The sequence below is a fragment of the Amblyomma mixtum genome, chromosome 3, assembly GCF_055824585.1.
Source record: "Amblyomma mixtum isolate Tamu chromosome 3, ASM5582458v1, whole genome shotgun sequence".
Classification (NCBI taxonomy): Eukaryota; Metazoa; Arthropoda; class Arachnida; order Ixodida; family Ixodidae; genus Amblyomma; species Amblyomma mixtum.
Genome location: NC_143014.1, coordinates 325,980,462 through 326,000,410, shown reverse-complemented (window position 1 = coordinate 326,000,410; position 19,949 = coordinate 325,980,462). Strand labels below are relative to the sequence as shown.

Below are 19,949 nucleotides of genomic sequence, written 5' to 3'. Positions count from 1 at the left end.
GAATCGCTGCTCAAATTACCATGCTAAGTAACTCAGTGCAGAAATTTTAGCATATCTTTCAAGACCCAAACAAAGAACTGAGAACTGAGATCGACAATATATGCATGCAAAATTTACCTATAGGTACCAGTTTAAGATGAGTAGAGCAGCTGATGATAGGCAGCGAGGCAAGGGCAAGGCAACACATCTGTCTCGGCCAACTAAAGACCTCTAATTCGGAGCATGAAGCAGAACTGTATTGGAGATCAAAAATTAGGTTCAGCCTAATGTGGCGCTCAGCAATGCCATCATGGATTCTGAAGTGCAATGAAACGGAGAGTTCAAACGAGTGGAGCTCATATTGGCCCCGAGATCGAACAGAGTCGCCACCTTACGGCTCTGTGGCGAACCCTCCATAGTGTGGACCAGTGGTGTGGACGCCCGCTCGCGTCGTCTGCTAGCCAGCCGTGCTTAAAAGGTGGGTTCAGACGAGCGGACCGGATCGCGGATGGTCCGCGCGCGTCAGCGCGGTTATCGTGACACGTGACCAAGCATCCGGGAGACGGTCCGGACGTCGAGCATTCACACGAACGTAGCGGAAAATCCGCGCGTCCTCTCGCCCACAGCGTGCTTGCGCTGTTTGCGTGGCTTCGAAAACTCAGCTGCCGAGAGTTTCAACATGAACGCCGAGCGAAAACGTCGTCTAGACGCACTGGCTGTAGCCATTGAAGTGTCTGAGGGCGGGGAGGAGGCTTTCATGGCTAAAAACGGTTATGTTGGACAAATTCATGGTTGGAAAAAAAGTGTTTGGGCATGCAGGACCTGCTCTACAAGGACCTACTTGAATGCGACCCTGAGAGTTCAAACTCTTGCTGCGGCTGAGTGCAGAGCAGTTTTTGCCAGATACTGGCTCACTGAGCGCCTTCTTTTTAAATTCACTCAAATTAGCAGAAACAACAATGCAAAGCGGGCATTTCCGCACACGCTCAAATACACAGTACGACGCAGTGCAGCATACACGGAGTGAACAACGCAGTGAGCGAAACACGAAAAGGAGGGCACACAATGCTGCACTCGAGCTGCAGATGCGGCGAAAAGCGCGCCAAAACGAAAGGCGCCAGCATGGAGCAAAGCCGACTTCATTCAGGATAGCTAGCCAGACAAGCGCACCTAGAAGCAAAAAAGAGCAAAAACAATCCCGGTCCGCCGCCGAGCCCTCGGACTGAAAAATTCGCTCGCCTTTTTCATTCGGTCCGCGGTCCGGGCCCGGAAAAGTGCGCACCGCCCGCTCAAGGTCGCTCAGAGCAGTGACGTTCACGTCACATGGCACGCGGACAGCGCTGACGCGCCCGGACCATCCGCGATCCGGTCCGCTCATCTGAACCCACCTGTGCGCGCGTACGGCAGACGTTCCTTGTAAAAGTTGTTTGTTTCGCGGTTTCAGTGCGCTCCTATTTCCATGTCTGCCTCAATGAACGCAATAATTGTTTAATCGTGTACGTTATGCTGGATCATGACATCGTCCTTCAGTCTTCGGCACTGCAGGTTCTTTGCCGCGCGACGTCTCAAACACAGCGACGGTGGCGTAAACTTTAAGGCTTTGCGCATCCGCCAAATGTTACCGGGTCAAACTAAAAAAAGGTACCGCATTGTCGGCCAAGTAACGCTGGTACGTGGGTAAGATGCGAGTGTTCTCCCGCGTAAGCTCATTGCTCCTGACAAGTAATAATTAAGCGCAGAATACAAGCAACATATGTACTATGTAAGTCTATGGAGCGGAATATAACAGCAGTGAATATCATCATTCTTGCTGGTGTTTACTTAGCGAGGAGTGATAGATCTTAATAGTCGCACTAATACGAAGACAATCGATTTTTTTTCGGAACAGCGAATTCCTATGTGGAAGGTGTTATTTCTTGTAGCTGTTTTGCAAATGTCCCCAAATTTTGGTTTTTGATAAGACTGACACTGCCGATATTTACAGTGCTAAAGAAATCTACATTCCCTCAAAACTCCTTGCACACGCCTAACCGCACTCATGGGCAGTGATCTGCAGTGTCTTCGCAGCGACTAATTCGTAGCTAGCACTTCAACATATAAAACATCAATCGCTGAAGCTCCTAAATTTTGGTGACCGTAATAGCCCTGTTACCCGGCCAAACTGTCAATTAAACGAGTGACACTCGCGTTCAGAGTGATTCGAGCAGAGTCACTCGATTACCTTCAATGAAATTGCGTGTAAAAATAATAGCCTAGCACTAAGTTCGGCGACCTCACTGCACTTGGCTAAAACCGTCTTCGCACAGTTCACGCGTGAACAGTCAGCTTTCCTGTGTGGCGAAAATTGGTGCCGGTTTGATTTACTTTGGGGGAGTAGCTCTAAGTGCCGGTGTCGTCTAGCCAGACCAGATATGTGGGCTCACCATCTGTAGATATACCTGCCTAACGGTACGCTGCCAGCTCTGCATTTAATCCGCTTAATCCTCAACTCACGAACGGTATAGTAAAATAGACCTTATCTTTCTTGAGGCAGGTCAGGGCGGAAAGTACGTGTGCTTCTGTGCGTGCTCAGAAAATGCTAGCACAGCAACTAAATGTATCGTCCCGAAGTTCGTCGTGTGTGCACAGTGAAGCGCCTGTCGTGGAAGACAGGCACAGCCGCGTCACCTTAGAAAATTGGTGGAGGGAAAGTGCATGCGCAGTACGTTGCTGGAAAAAGTACGTTTCGGATGGCACGTGTCTTCTAAGTGTTGCACCGTGTAGCCACAGTGGCACTTCATGAGGCGAAGTGAGGCGCTGGCGGTCAGTCACACTAAATTTGCCTTTCTGACACCCGTACAACTATATCACTTCTGCGGCACAGGCAGTGTGCGCGCACTGGTGAAAAGGCGAATAATAACAAAAACTGCCGTTAGGGCAGCGTGACGCAGTAAAGACATCAAGTCCGTGAGCGCTATAGGAGGAAAACGCGCGCGAAAGCGTGAGATCACAAAACAGGAGTTATGTAGTTGCGTGCCAGTCCCATGTTTTCCTACAATCCGCGCTTCTTTCACATAACGTTTACCAAGTCTTCTTCGGCAGAAAAAACCTCCGTAAACTTGGAAGCGATCCGCCAAGCGTATACGTTTCACAGCGGGCGCCGCCGGCTGCCGATCCACACTTATAGTGGAGCGACGGTGCCGCCACCTGTAGGTCGATCTAGGGGCGAATACAGTCGAGCCCACTTATAACGGCCGCAATTATAACGAATGATCGCCTATTACGAGCGAGGATGGAGCTTCCGTCAAAATGTGTAGTAGGTCTATGGCACTGCGTCTCAGATAAAACGAACAAACATGGCTGCACCACTCGGTTATACCGAACAAGGAGGTGCCGCAAACTCACCCTCGGAGTCGAAAAACGCACGCTTCCCGCCACCACGATGACCGAATAGTGTCTTGCAGATGCTGTATCACCCCCCCCCCTCCCCACAAAAAAAGGGCAACCCCCCCCCTCCCACAAAAAAAAAAACAATGAAACCGCTGGCATTGAAACTGAAGTTAATCGCCGGCCAAGCACTCCCCGACATAATACAAGTCCAATCTGCGTGCGACAAATTGCGACTTGAAAATCGAAACTACACACACGGCGAGTGACCATCCAATGACAGTGTTCTGTTAAGCCTGAATACCAGTCGCGAGGTATGCTTTGCTGGTCTACCCAGTCACGTGGAATTTTCCGTTGCTTCCGCGTGCTGTAGCGCGGAGAGCAAAGACATCAGTTCTGAGCGGACATGCGCTACTGTAGCCTCGACGTTGCATCCTTACAACTTTATCTAGGGTCGAAGACGAGGATGCCGACTTACCACCAGTCGCAGTGAATGTGTCAAAGACTATCGGTATCATGGCGTTCCTAAAGCGGCTTGTCCGCAGCCAAAGTCTCTGCCTGGAGCATTGCGTTGGAGAGCATAGAAGGCGTCTGCTGTGTGCACAACAGGTTTTTTAAAGACATAAACGCCGGTTCTGTGTCACTGTATTTTCATTTTTGCTGTAATAGACAACGTCTACTTACTACGAACTTCGAACTCAGCATGACGGTCAGGTTCGTTATAAGTGGACTCGATCTGTATATACGAGGCCCCTCCCTCCCCCTTTTCTGAGCTTCTTTTGGCGCTGATTTTAGGACCGGAAATTCGAGGTATTAAAGCGGCTCTCAGTAGCTGATGTTCTAATAGGTGCGCAGTGATGATTCGTAGAGTACCAGGGTGTGTTTCCAGAGTATTCTTGATGTGTACCAAGTGTTATAGAATGAGGTAGTTAATTGGTATGGCACGGTTTGAGGGGTTTGACGTCCCGAATGTGGACATGCGCTACGACAGAGACATTAGTGAAGGCCTCTAGATTAATTTCGACCACCTCTTGTTCTTTATCGCGCATTAACATAACACCCTACGAATCGAAGAATGAATAGATATGACAACGGTCATTTGCTACGCTATTATAACTGCGCTCCTCTCCTCATCATGTTTAAAGATGTTAGCAGAAGGAGAGACAGAACCACCAGGGAAATTTTAGATGCCGACATTAATAGATATTTTGGCAAAACATTTATGAACGTTACTTAGATAATGCAGCAAGGAACTGACCTAGCAGTTTGGCCGCGACCTTAGTCAAACGTTAAAGCCTCTTTAATTCGGCTTCTCTAGTTGAGAAAATAGAGCTTGTGATGTCCCTTCGTTCTTCATGCCAGTGTTTTGTTTCCTCTTCACTCACCGCGACAGTAACCCTTTTTCTGAATCCGAGTGAGGCTTTTTACCTTTTGGCTCATAATATACTGAAATGTCATGAGATATAGTCGGAATCCCATGGCCCCTTAATTGTCTTTCTTTAGATACCTAGCTACTTTAGTAATCGTACTCGAGCTGGCCAAGCTGGAAGACCTTCTGACCTTTTTTTTTTTAATTCTGGAGTACCTCAAGGCTCAACGCTACCACGCTCTTGTTTGAGCTTTACGTGAATCATTTATTCTACTACGCTGCGATGCCAAACTTTTCAATGTTCTGACGACACAGTCCTTCTTTCCGCTAACTTATATATTAGAGCTCATCCATTCCCTCATGATGCTTCCTTGAACCTAAATAATCTAGCCTACATTAACAAACTAAAACAAACCAAGTACGTTTCCACAAGCCTAAGGAAAAGAATACAGGTGCTGTCACCTTTTGGCTCCCATAAAACAGACTTTTGCTATTCTTCCCGTGTTCCCACCCCGTTCTCAATTATTCTGAAATAGCTGGAGTTACATTAGTGATAGCATTATTACATGTAATAGTCATTTCAGTTCATTTTGCTGTAAATTAATGGTGTCTCTTGTATTTTGTACGATTCTCGGTTTCTGATACCGATTTCTATCCTGGAGGTAAGTGTCCCCGATCTCTCTCGATCCCAATGTACTTAGGTATGACATTAAATTCGTCTAGCATTGTCACCTACGTGGGTCTCTGCGGCTATATTTTAACACCAGTCTTTAGATATCTGGCTTACAATACAGAAGTCATAGCTGGTGCAATTTCTTTATGTTCTTTATTATATAGCCCTTTTTCTTCACACAGGCGTCGGACCCAATTCTCTCAAATCTGAATTTCTGTTTCCCTTTAATCGGGTACATAAATTTTGCGTTAACCTACAGTTTACAGGTACCAGCATTTACACTGGCTACTTTTATTTTGTTACAGGTTCTTTGGTTCCCAATGTTCTCACTTCTTTTCCTAGCAGTCCCTACTCTAAGTTAGCAAAATAGCAAGTGAAAACGCATTTCCGAGCTGATTCCCGGAGTATAAAGAATCTGCACCGAGTTCTGTATTATTTCTCGCTCACGTGAAACGACACAGCATCCGTTCAGCCACGATTGCACCTGCCCGACAAGTTGTTTCTAATTTCGCTAGCCCGCTTTGTCTGTGTTGTATCTTTCGTCGTTTGGAATCAAAAGATTATTTTTACTCGTGGGCTCACAAAAGCGCAAGAGACTGAACACCGCAGAAATGATTGTGTAAGCTTCGCGCCAGTCACGTGGTCAAAAAAGATCGCATATAGGAAAAGTTGTTAGAAATACCTGAGTGGTGTTCTTGCATCCTGCAGTGATCGCATCCGTTTTTCTTTTTTCTTTTTAGTCGTTTATTGTTGAGCAGGTAGTACTGACATTGCTCAGTGAAAGCAGTTTTGAAAGGTGTAAGTGAGCGCTTGTGTACGTTAATCCTTTCCTCTTGGGTTCGGTTCTAGCGCTCTCTTTTTTTTCTCCTTAAAAGCAAATTAGCCCAACAGTGCATAGTTCCTTTCACAAGGATATCTAATTTGGTGTTTTGCTATGCCATACGTGACGTCCATTTTATAAATACGTGGACGAGAGCATCCTGTCCTTCACTTTTTCCTTTGTGGATTTCGTGTGTCTTGGTCAGAGAACATAGCGTACTTTCGGGCTTGCTGCCCACGTTCATTAAGAATTTCTTTGTTGACTCATACACAAAAATTCTGGACAAAAGCATTCTTGAACGGGAAAACATTTATGAGCGCAATTTTTTCCATATAATGTAAGATTTCTCTGCAACAGTAAAAATATCCGGAGATCACCCGACGGCAGCCTTGAGTTATTTTCCTCTTAACGTTTTTTCTTTCGTCAGAAGCGTTCCCAATTGGTTTTCTGTGGCAGTCTTAAGCGTTCGATGCGATTGTTGGAAACACTTGATAAGAAATATTTTGCTGGATATCAATTTTTCATAACAGTACCTTAAAATTTTTGCTCGAGAGTGTTGGACATGGCACCGTAGTGACTTTTTAAAGTAAGTCAGACACCCTATGGCATGGTTTAAAGGTGTGGTTGCCAGCAGTTAATTATTATATATTTTGTCGTACACACATTCCGTATACGCACACGACGTCCCTGCCCTACAGCGCTTGAAAAACCTGGCTTGCATTTTCCCGACTGAAGCCTTAGGATAGGATTTCCAACAACATTTAGAACATTTCTCGTGCGCGTCCTTTACTAAGCATGCCACTTTCAGTGCTGTACACCGCACTGTAACAAGGTACACGCCATGCACAAGGCCAGCGGCAATCAGATTTTTGGCGCCGCCCTTGAACACCTGTGCAGGAAGCTGGCGTTCTTCGCCAATGCCGTGGCCTTCCTGGTATTCATCTTCCTACTGCTCATCATGGGCGTACGGTCTAGTAATCGCCCCGTGGTCGTGGAGACACGCGAAGGAGACGTCGAGGGAATTTTAATGATCACGCCGACTACGGTTAGTGCCACCAACAGACCCCGTTACAATACCGCAGCTGTCCTCGCAGAAAAGCATTGCGTTCACGGTTGTTCCTTCGCCGGGACGGGCACCGCCTTTTTGGCGGCATGCTTCAAAGGAACGAAGGCACGCACGCTGTGGTACGTGGCATCGGCCTTCAGCCAGTCCTGCGCTGTAGCTCTGCGTTTTATTTCCTTATGTTAAGGAGAGTCGGTGAATCTACTGAACTCATTTTATGCTGAAGAGAACATGCAATGCCGGTGCTTTTTTTTTTCGTGGCGCACCTTTGCTATTCACTTGTGTAACCGCTGCGTCCGGCACTTGGCGCAGGTACGGAACCTAACATTTCTTTACATTTCTTGTTTTTTTTTAAGGCGCGAGCGCAACTTTGGCCAAAGAGTGCCATGACACAAGGTATTTGGGTCTACTCAAAGTTGGCTCACCGACCCATTATTTTCCAAGCCTGACAGCCCACAGAATACGAGCACAACGCCAGTGGAGAGCTTGAATCCGCTGGAAACCAATGGGTACCTGGCGGCACTGGGGATCGAAACCCGCACCACCTGCATACGAGGCAGATGCTCAAACGACTAGACCACTGCTGCTGTCAATTTACTGATATTATCAGTGGGCGTCCACGAAACTGACCACACAGCCCAGTCATCAATCTGTTTTTGAGAGGAAAAATGATCTGATGAGTATAGATAACACCGGTGAAGGGAGCATAATACACGTGGCTGGGCGGTGTGGCATTTTTTACGGCGTATCCGCCAGGCAGTGATGTTCAGTTCGGGGAATTACCCCTTTTAAGGGAATTTTTGGTACACAATTTAGCTTGAATGGTTCAATTCGGGGAATTACCCCTTTTAAGGAAATTTTTTCGGTACACAATTTAGCTTGAAGGGGACAGAAAATATTCACGAGTGTTTCAAACATCGCCAGGGAAATAAGAGATTTTTTCAGGTAAAGGTAATTTTTGCTGTAAATAAGGCTCATGGCCTGACCAAGACGTAAGCTCAGCTACGAAGGCAGAAACTACAGGCCAACAACGGCACATTCGACGCTAGGCCGGAAAGCTTTTCATTTCGGCCACCTTCTAGCCTTCTCAAAGTAGGACTTAGCGACGCAGCCGGCGAGGACGGTCGCGCCTCACGTGTGTTCTCACCCGCGCATGGTACCGCTGCCTCGCGCTCTGGCGGTCAGAGGCTCTGTCTCTGGTGCCTAAAACTACGCTGCGAAGTGCACAGTCGTGCGCCAGTCCGAGAAACTCAAGAACCTTGCCTGCACGGAAGAGTGGCAGATGGACAGAGGCGTTTGCAGAGCGCGGGTCCCAGTATACCCGGCAGGCGTCGCGGGTGGTACGGTCTTTATTAGACGTACGAACAGCAGCTGCTACACTACAGCGAGAGTTGCTACCACTCCTAGAGCAGAAATTTTGCACGCATCCCGCATCTTTAATGGCACACTCCAAGCGGCGATTCGGAGCAGAGCCCTGAACCTGCGAAGGAGCACAAAATCCGTCACGGCCAAGAACTCGGGATCAGAACCCGAATCACCAGTGAAGCACGCTTTTCATCTCACGGCAGAAGAAACGTGCCCCGGAGCGCCGATTGCATAACACCTTAAGAAAGCGCGAAAAGGATTTCGAGATAAGAGCGATGCGTGATCACCACTGAGCAACAGCGCACTGTCACCTCAACGGTAGCGCGTTCACGCTACGCTTGCTTCGTTGCTCGACAAATTACTGGCGTTAATTTATAACACCGCTGAGGGCTCTGAGATTTAGGTTGTTACTGAAACATTAAGTGAACGAAAAGAAGATTGTTCCATCTCACATATTCTCTCGAGCTCTCCTATATATCCTGTGTGTTCAGGGGGATACCCTAAGGTGGAATGGGTTTGAAACTAGGGTGTAATTACGTTTCAGCATTAACCAAGCACACCGCATACGGCTACGTAGGCAAGCTATTGAGCTTTCGCAGAAACTTCGTGGTTGAAGAAAAATGGTCGGGGCATGGAACGCGATATCACCGCCTTCGCCGAGCGGTTGCTCTATCGAGTACACCGTAACCAGGACTTCGAGTGAGCAATTACTTCCTTAGTTAAATATGCACCTTTGGGGATTGCCCTAAACGCATTGGACTAACACCATTCCTATTTCGAGCTATTGATTCGTACGGTCTCGCCCTGGCATTCTCTAGCTGTCCTGGTCAGCTTAGGTGGCAGAGTGATAGCCCCAGAAAGGCAGTGGTCCTGAGTTCGATCTCGGAACCAAGGTGAATTCTTCTTCAACTACAAAACTTCAGCGAAGGATACGTAATTTTGATTTGCAGCCATGCAGTTTGCTTTGTAGCCAAGCTTCTGCGTTTGCTAATCAGTAATTACTCCTTTATTTGTTCGATATACTTCGTCTTTAGGCTCTTCTTTCTTATTACGCCACTAGAGCACAGACTCCGGTGTCGCGTTTCTCACGGTGTCATTGCATTAGCGACTGGGATACGCTGTGCCATTCACCTTAGTCGCACGTTGGCGGCCCATGGCTTTCGTTGGGCTGTGTACCCGGCATTCCAAACTTAGATTTTCTCTCTTTTTTTTTTGCGGTTCCCATGTTTAAGACCTCACCCAACAATATTAACGCACTAATTCAGAACTAGATAGGGTAGTCATGTTGAGCTGACTTTGCCTCAGTTGTAAACGTCACGAACGGGACAAGAGTTCGTTGCTACGTGCTTCCTACTTTTTCTTCCATTAAGAAACGCATTCTGACTGTGTAATGCTCGAAACTATATGCTTAAGAGTTTTTCTTTGTTTAACACAGCCTTTGGTGGTCATGTCGGCCAACTTTTTTCGCAGGTTGCCCCTGCTTGAAATACGTGGCGGAGAGCGCAAAAGAAAACATCAGCACGCGAAACGACTAGTAGTTGAAAGCACGAGCCGAACGGTGCCGAACGGTGGTCCTAGGGATTAAAGAAGGCCGGCCTTTATTAATCCCATGGAACAACAAAGAGTGGCAGATAATTACTATAAAGTTATGCCGGGCAAAATACAGGAATTTTTCACACAGCTCCAAGAAAAAAGTGCTTGAAAAAAGGATTCTCTTATTTGATGGCGTATTCGAAACGGCGAACCGCAGCAGCCTTCCGAATCCGCGAAGGAGCAAGATATCCGTCGCTGTGCGATAAGAACTCAAGATCAGACTCCAAATCAGCCATTGGAGCATGCTTCTCGGTTTCGCGGTGAAATAAAACTTGCTCTGGTTCGCCGATTGGCATTTGTAATTACTAAGAAAATTAGTCCTTACGATAAGGAACACCACTGCGCTTCGGGCCAGTGCGATAGGAACAACCAATGGGTTCAAAGGTCACAGCGCCTTCGATTGCGGCCGTGACATCGTGACATCCGGCATCAGTTCTGGGCAGTGACACGTCAGGCGCCCCACATATGTGGTGCATGACTTGCGGAGTATTCCATTCGGCGGTGGCGGTAGCCTCCGGCGGTCCGAGGTAGCATCCGCGAAGGAGCAAGATGTCTAAGAAGTCTCGGGATCTGTGAACATACTGTCGCAGTCCAGTCAGAACTCCGGATCTGAATCCAAATCACCCATTGAAATACGCTTTTCGGTTTCGCGGAGCGAGAAAGTTTGCTTCTGCTCGCCAACTGGAATACGCCATTAGGTAAACAAGCGCGCTGAGCGTTGCCGGCAACGGGCAGAAGCCTTTCGTGAAGATGGGGGCGCAGGGCGCCTATGAGCTGTTCAGCACAAAGCACTTTTTGTCATAATGGGTTGGAGGCATGTAGAAGGCAGGAAATCCCAAATATTTGACTATTTCAGCACAGTTAACTAAAAAAAAAAGTAAAATTACACGTCTTCAAGTCAGCTTCATCCCACTGCTCTGGCAATAATTGAGAATTGAAGAATATAGTCATGTGGTAACATTTAATACCAATAGTGCGCCAACCTTGCAAAATATTCCACTTGAATGAGATTACGACTAAGCATAGCGATCATGAAAACATGGGTGCCGGACTGTATCTACAACTATTGAGCTTGAAATAATAAAGGATGGCTATGACTGTACAGCTATCATATCATAATTCAAGAATGCTAATGTATGAAGTTTCTAGGTAAAGCACGCCAAATGGTTTTGCCCCAGCATTCAAAAAGGTGACGTGATATACGTCGATTAAAGCCGCGACGGTGATTAGGCTTCTCCTCATCTCGCTAGAGCAGTGCGGCGAAACTTGTAATGACATCACTGTTTCCGAAATTTCAAGTGTCCGCTTCTTTGGGCCACATCCTGCCGGGCGGCGTCCGATGCCACCAAAAAGCGCATAGTTCTCTTTGTCTTCGGTGGCGTTGGTCCTATTCCTTGAAGCAATCGTTTCGTCGTAGGGAAACGTAGTGCCGGTGTACGTGACGTCATTATTACGGCCGGCCACTGCCCATCGCTTAGCACTGCAGAGAAGCTTGAGTGCCGACACCGCTTTATTCGGCGATTACGCGACCATTTCGAGTGCTAGCACAAAAACATTTCGTATGCTTTACCTGCAAGTTTCACACAGTCGACCCCTTTAAACTCGTTGAATTCTAAACCTCTTCAGTGGCCCTTTAAAGCGGCGTTTACATGACGGGGTTTAGTTGAGGAGTTGGGTTGAAAACCAGTTACTAAGTTCCTGTAAAAACCCAGAGTCGGTTCCGGGAGTCGATGGAGCGAGTCCAGTCAATTTCGCTGCAGGGGGTGGGTTGACTCGCTCGACCCCAACGGCAGATAGCACGTAAACCGGATCGAGTCGAAGAGGCGGGTTAGCGGGAGGGGAGAAGATAAACGCGAACCTGTTTTTCGCTTGCGCCGTCGCGCCTGCGAGACAGCGGTGCCATGCCGCAATCTTGGAGGCTGCTACTGCCTCACCCGCTGCGCTGCTCGACGCTTGGTGTCGCTGCAGTTGAACCGGTCTCGACTCGCTAAAATCTAGTTCATGTAAACACGCAGTTGTCGAGTTGGCCTGAACTTACATAACTCGACCCCCTGACTCGATTCACCGCAGTCGGGTTCATGTAAACGAGGCTTAAGCGAACATTTGAGATTTATCGCTGAGCCATTCCTGACTTGCGCAGAATGTGAGAGGAAGCAGGTTCCTGCTCGCGACGCAGGAGCGAGGGAGCGTGTTCGCCTTCCTCGGGGTGCCCTACGGCCGGGACACCAGCGGCCCGCGCCGATTCGCGCCGCCGGAGCCGGCACTGCGGCGTCCACAACTGCTGGCTGCCAACCACCGGAGGCCCGCCTGCCCGCAGGTGCACTTTTTCGACCCCTCCATGCACGCTGTCAAGAAGGTTGCTTTCGTCGGCCAGTTTCATGCATAGCCAGCGGCAGCGTGAGGAGCAAGGACAGACCACAAAAGAAAACAACCAAGTATGGCAGGTGATCGTAGAAGCGAGGACAACAGATGATTTAGCAGACATAGCCTCCTGCCTCGTCTGGGATCATCTCTTGTACTAGGTTTTGCGCTCAAGTCTATCACGGAGTAGATTTCACAGATTGCTTACTGGTGCCATGAACTGAAAATAACTGCTGTATTGTAATCTGCAGGAGACAACAGTTGTTATCTGAGTACAGACACATGCCTCCACAGGTTTCAGCTTGGTTCCGTTATAGGGGCAATTCAGTGCACGGAATAAGAGACAAACGTTGCATGGTGTTGTCCTCGGACGCAATGCTATATGAAGAAGGTGGACGATTGCATCGAGAGGTGTTACGTGCACTTCTATTTTTGGACATTTAGTGTAAGCGACTTGAGCTCCGTGCTTCCCGACGTTCACTGTGTGCTAAATACTTTGCTTATGACAGGTTCATTTGGAAGCACTTCCCAAAAGTAACCTAATTTTTAAGTCAGTGGGCCGAATTAAACAAGGACATTTTATAGAAACATTTTTCCTTTCAGGCTTGGTGAACTAGTTTAGCAAGAGTATTATTTATTTTTCATCAATGTGCCACTAACTTTTACAGAAAGAACACACAGTGTTTCTACGTGCCCTGATAGCCTGCAGGAGCATTATAGCCCGCTAAATCCTGCAAGATATAGCCCCCGGGAGCACGCGGAACTATTATATAAGGAGCTGTAAAATGCAATCTCACCTCAATGAATGTCGACGCATTTCCAAAGCAGGCCAAAGAGCGCAGACGGTCCCTACCGCAACATCTCCGAACTCCACACGGCTACTACATTCCAGTTTTATATCTACGCACAGAACCAAAAAGTACAGTTTCGCCGCCTTCAGGCTCGCGCTGCTTTTCCGACACCACGGAAACATCACTTTTATGGGGAGCATGCCCACCAGGACCACTGAACACACTGCAGCAGCCGAGCATCACTTCATCTGTGACCGCACTAATGGCGACCGCGCATGGGTGACTGCCCTAGATCCACTGCCGCCTGATATCAGGCCCTCTGCATTCCAATTACAGCCAGCTGCCCGCAAAGCATCGTGGGACTGCTTATTTCTTCTTTTAGCCCCATCTAATGTTAAGACCCTACCCTTTGTGCATACCCTTCCACCCTTAAAAACCGTTCCCATTCCTTCCCCGCCGAAGCTAACAGTCTAGAGGCAACAAGAACCCGCTTATTTTAAAATTAATAAATGCGTGTATCAGATTGTGGTTGACCGCGGAGTTATTGTGGCGCGCTCATATACACGGCGTATACTGTCACGTAGTATTTCTGGCTAATTTCGGGGCTTCCTTTTTGTTTTGCCAAACAAATGAAGCAATGCTCCGGCAGCCTGATTGGAATCGCCTGGGTCCGGCCTGCATTACGGACCTAGAGAGATTTGGGTTTCATACCAGAGCTCAAAGGTTCAGTCCTGAAGCATTTCATCGACAAGCTGACGAAAAAATCCGATTAAATAAGCAGGCACAGTGAACAGAATAGTTGCCGCTACATCGCAAGAGTAATGAAACTTGCTTGGATTTATACTTGTGAATAGTCCGTATTTTTTATATATATCTTGCTCCATATAACCTGGGACGTCTTCTATACAACATTCTTAAACTGCAAAAGCATTTGATTCAGTGCAAACACCAGAGGGCACGCAGGCTATGCGTAACGGAGGTATCGAGAAACCATAAAAATATCGCCCTAGCGGAGATGAGTGGGGCAAAACGGAACATAAATTTGCAAATCGACGCCAGTATATTTCCCTTGCGGATTTAACAAAAATAGAGCCTAATTATTTTCTTCCGTCCTGACATCACGCTCACCAAGCATGGAAAGTCTTGCTGAATAGTAAAACAGTAAAGATTAATCAAATTAAGAAATTCAAACTGTCGCATTTTGCCCCACCCCATAGGCCAACACGAGACAGTGCTCAGGAGAAAATGAGACGCCCTTCAAAAATCGCCATATCACTCATTCTTGCAATGAATGCACTTTAAACATCTGATAATCTTTGCGAGCATATTCGAATGGCACATACTTTATCAAGACCGAACCCGCTTCTGTTTTGTTCCATGGTCCACTGTACGGTCTAAGCAATTCTGCCGCCGGCCTCAGCGTGTATATAGCCTGGCTACGCGATGTTTTTGAACTTCCTTCCTTCATCACAACTTTTTTTTCTGTTATAGAGTTACATTTGTTGCTCTTTCGCTCCGCCGAGTTGAATGGACGTGCGATTTAGTTCGATTCGTAGCGCGTCAACACCAGGAATGAGATTGTAGGTCAGACCTCATCAGGCCAGAGAACTTGCTCCATTGTCAGAATGCGCTGTACAAATAGCTCTTCAAGACCGCCCGACAGAATGCGACACTGAGGTTTTCATGCCTTTTTAAACAGCTTCTGCTTTTATATTCTCTGATTTCCTTCACTGTCCTGTGGTGGAATTAACACCAAAACGCTTGATGGGACCGGCGCTCCATGCGTCGTTATTGTCGCCAGTGGGCATTCATTGTTATTCTTTGTACGTTCAACGAAAACAAGAGCAGAGCTTTAGAGAAAGCGATCAAATCTTTGCGTTTACTTCAGTTCTACGAGAACATCGCAAAGACCCGTTTTGCCTGGCATGTAGCCTGCTGTTAACATTATTTGTTATAATTACCCGAGGCGCAAACATTCTTGAACATTATCATAGGATAACACAAATTACCTTCTGTAATAACTAAACTCGAGTTTTTGTCAGGGCGAGAGGTAGATTGACTGCGCAGTTTATAAAAATCGGTCGTGCAGAATTTTGCGCCTTTCGATCGTTTTCTCGTTCACCACGGCTCCCTTAGCGCTTTTTTTTCTCTGCTTAGAAGCGCCTGTCTGGACACCATTGATTGCAGTTGTAGTGGACACGTGGCAAGTTAAAGTACTTAAAAATTAAGTTAATATCGGAGATCGTTTAAAAGTTAGGGTGCGCTAAGTAGTAAAATGTTGTTTTTTTTGCCCTGTGTAGTGTTTTTCCCAACTCTCCCCTACTTGTAAACGGAAAAATACTAATTCATAGAAGTTTCAGGCAGCGAGGCACAACCATGCCATTGTTTTTCAGCTAATATCTGCCAGGAAAAGATTGATCGTTGAATTCAAAACTGCTGAATACAAGGAATTGTAAGACAACTTAGAAATTAACGTGACTAAAATTAAACCAGTTTTCATCAGTCTGGCAAACAAGCAACAATTTTAAACACTGATACGTATACAAAACAAGTAATCACGGCAGAGCCGCATACTGAAAGAGAAGCAAGCCTACGACGAACAATGCGGCAGATTGCAGTTTGCTGTCATTCACCGATAGTCCGACAGAAGCTTATCCGTATCCATGTAAAGTGAATACCTAATCGGTTGTTACAGCACTAGCTCATTATTAGACCGAAGCATGACTTTTACATGCCGCAAGAGGTAGGCTGTAGATTGTGATTCACTTCGTTATAGATGGCTCCTGGTGATTTTCAACAGTGCACTTTCTAACGTCCAGCCAAATCTGTGTGTTCGGCGTATTTGGGATTTCGCGTGTATCGAAACGCAGCCGTCGCTACCTGCGACTGTGGGTTCCGTCTGTAGCGGAAAGCCGTAGCCACTGAGCAGACCGCGGTGGATAACGTCGAAAGTTGGCAGCTAAAAAGGGGTAAAATTGAGGGTAAAAAATGCGCAACGAGTCATGGAACGGAATAGGATTGGTGAAAGAGTGAGTTGCAGAAAGCGAGCACGTGAATTACAGAGGAATCTCGAGTTCAAGATGATTTATTTGAAAGAAGGAGTAGATAAAGACAGGATGTGTTCAGGATGTAGACAACCGAGAGTCCATTATAATGTCTCAGGTACATCGAAAGATGGGAGAACGGAGTCAAGGGCTCCCTAAACTGATGTAGGTATAACGAAGAGCTTGGAAATTTTACGGGACCAACTAGGCAACAGCCGGTGCAAAAATGGAGTGACTAGAAACCATTGATAGAGGCCTTTCCTTTTTCTTCCCTGCTGCTGCGGCTGCTGCTGCTAATGATGATGCCGATGATTTACCAGAAGGAGAACGTACTCAGAACCTACAGTTCATTCGTAGCTGGAGCGGCTCGGTCTCATGTAATCGTTTAAAGGGACTCATAGGACAAATTGAACTTTGCTTTTATCCATGTAATACCCCATTCTCAAGACAAAGACGCTACTTTTGAGGAAAACACAGCTTTTCTGAGCGAAAAAAAAACAAGAAATAAACAGAGATGTCACCATCGGCGGCCGATTTCGCCACTCAGCTGTCACGCGTCGACACAGTTTTTTTTTTTTTTTTGCTCGGATCGCAGAGGCTCGGCTACAACGTCGTTGTCTTCAAAACGGCAATCACGGTGGCCTTTTTGGTGTAGACTTCAAGGTTTGAATAAATTGGCGGGGAAATTTTTTAATGGAATTTCGTCACCAAGAAATGAGTCTTATGCGGCGAGAAAAATATTAACATCCCAAGAAAGAGCCATGAATGGATCTTTACTAAGAGTAAGAGTTCGATAAAGTTGTTCTTAGCGCCGCTTTATTGCAAAATAAACTGACGTAATATATTTTCTCTTGAAACAATAGGTTTCCCCGTTATGTGAATGTCCTTCAGAAACATGTATTGAACGCTGGCCACAGCATTACGCCGTGCATTCTTCTCTTTAGCGACTGTGCAGTTAACATGCATTCTGTTGAATGTTTATTGGCAAGATCGAACATGCTTTCTACTGTTTTCGTATCACCTTTGTCGAATCCTGAATAAGTACTTTGAAATCTGTAGAAGGGAAATGAGGACGCAAACAAGGATATTAAATGCTTCATGCCTTCTGGATCGTGACTCTGTGCGCAATGCGTTCTTCCAGTTCCCGCAAGTACCCGTCCTCGACGAGATCCCGGCTGGCATAAGCGAGGACTGCCTGCACCTGAACGTGTGGACGCCGACCATCACGCCTTGCTCGACCGCATGCCAGTACAAGCCTGTGCTGGTGTTCTTCTATGGACGGGACTTTGAGCACGGCTTCAGCGACTACCAGTACTTCGACGGCGCTTCACTGTCCGGCTACACTGACACGGTGGTCGTCGTGCCCAGTTACCGGCTCGGTCTCTTCGGCTTCTTGAATGCAAACACTAACGACACGCCAGGAAACGTCGGCCTCCTTGACCAGCTCCTTGCTCTCAACTGGATAAAAAATAATATCGCTGCTTTCCACGGAGATCCCCGCAATGTAAGTGTCAGTTTTTGGCCTTTTGAAGCGAAAAGCTTCACTACGAGGGTCGGAGCCGAGCTTCGCGTATGCCATGAAACCGAATGGCGAGTTCTGCGCATGCGCGAGACCGAGTGACGTCACGTGCGGCGCAGGTGGCCGCAAACGTCGCCGCCGGCGCCGACTCCGCGCCTGACCTTTCGGCGCAGCCGCGCGCTACTGCGCATGTACGCCGCCTCCTAACCGCCGCTACTACTGCGCGCTCGCCTCCTCGCCACCAAAGTGCACAGCCAAAATTTCATTGTCTCTTGAGACAGGTCCAATCCCTGAAAAAATCGAAGTCCGGGTACTGGGGCTCTTTATACATCAAGACAGACGGTCAGAAACAACATTGGCCAAACTCCGTCAGGTGGGGGACCAGGTGGGCCGCTTAGTCCGCCGGGTTTCTAACAAGCGCGGGGGGTTACGATGTAAGGACGCCTTGCGGCTGGCGCATGCATTTGTAACCAGTCGAATTCTATATTCGACTCCATACCTCCACCTGCGGAAGCAAGACGAGGATTCACTCGAAGTCATCCTCCGCAAAATTATTAAGCGGGCTCTGGACCTCCCCGTGACCACCTCCAACAAACGCCTCCTGGGGCTGGGCATGGTGAACACATTTCGGGAGCTCCGGGAAGCTCACTTGACCAACCAATACACACGTCTCTCGAAGACATCGTCGGGTCGCCGCCTTCTTGCCCGACTACACATCCAACACACCACTCTCATGGAAGAGCGCGTACGTATTCCATCCCAGTGGAGATGCGCCCTCCACGTGCGCCCTCTTCCCGCGAACATGAACCGTGAGGACCATAATGGCCGGCGCCTGGCGCGGGCGGAAGCCCTGGCCCGCCACTATGGATCGAAACCCGGCGTATTCTACGTGGATGCCTCCGGCCCCCACCATGGGGGATGGTTCACGGCCGCAGTCGTCCACGAATCCAAAACAGTGAACGGCCTTACTTTCCGAGCCCGTGACATAACACACGCGGAGGAGGTCGCCATTGCTTTGGCTGCATCTCATTCCAATTCAAAAACAATTATTTCCGACTCGCGAGGGGCATGTCGGAACGTCGAGCAGGGCTGGGTACCGTATCTAGCCTACCGCATTCTCCAAAACAGCGTCTATACCGGGGACCCCGCTCACCGGCGTATCGTCTGGGCTCCTGCTCACATGGGCCTTGAGGGAAATGAGGCAGCTGACGCCGCCGCCCGCGCGCTCTCTCACCGGACATTCCCCTCCGACCCCGACGATCAGGAACTCGAATTCTCTCCAGCTTACTCGTTTAAAGACATTTCTTTACTTTATCAATCTGGCCATAGTCTTTATCCCCGCCCGTGTAAAGGTCTCTCAAAGGCGGAGGAGCGTTTTCTGCTTCGCCTATATACAAATACTTTGCTGTGCCCGGCAGCTCTAAAACACTTTGACCCTTCTTTCTCTGGCAGCTGTCCGCACTGTGCGGAGAAGTCTTCGGACATCTACCACATGGTGTGGGCCTGCCCCTCCAACGCTGCTATCCCCCCTCACCCCAACCCAACCCGGGAGGACTGGGAGGCGACCCTGCTCGGCTGCTCTGACCTGCAGGCCCAACGGGCCCTGGTCGCGCGAGCCCGGGCAGCGGCCGACGCCACTGGGGTCCCGAACTAGGGACCTCCACCTAGTACTTGTGAGGGCTGGCCCCCTTTGGGTCAGCTCATACCTCACCTCCCGAAGTTTATCTGTAAATAAATGTTTTCCACCACCACCACCTCGCCACCGTTTGACCTTTCGTTGCAGCCGCATGTTTGCCACAGTTACTAGGCATGCGGAAGGAGGGCTATATAACGCGCTTGCCTACACCGCTATCGTGGTGCTCCCAGTGCATTGTGCGCGAACTGCGACAGCTATGACGTCAAACAAAGCATAACTGCAGCTTTTCGCTTGTATATCCAGGCTTAACCAGAGCTAAGCCACTGCCAATTTTGTATACCCTCTGAATCGAGTCAAGCAGGTTGATTTT

The 19,949-nt window shown here is 48.1% G+C and overlaps 1 protein-coding gene across 1 annotated transcript in view; it reads left to right on the top strand.

Moving 5' to 3' along the window:
- LOC149355847 (acetylcholinesterase-like) overlaps positions 1 to 19,949 on the top strand; it is a 59,238-nt gene that overhangs the window by 11,226 nt on the left and 28,063 nt on the right. Inside the window, exons 4-6 of the mRNA XM_089576205.1 lie at positions 7,105 to 7,252; positions 12,369 to 12,545; positions 17,566 to 17,928. Of these exons, the coding sequence (XP_089432331.1) occupies positions 7,105 to 7,252; positions 12,369 to 12,545; positions 17,566 to 17,928 (688 nt within the window). The remainder of the gene's footprint in view (positions 1 to 7,104; positions 7,253 to 12,368; positions 12,546 to 17,565; positions 17,929 to 19,949) is intronic.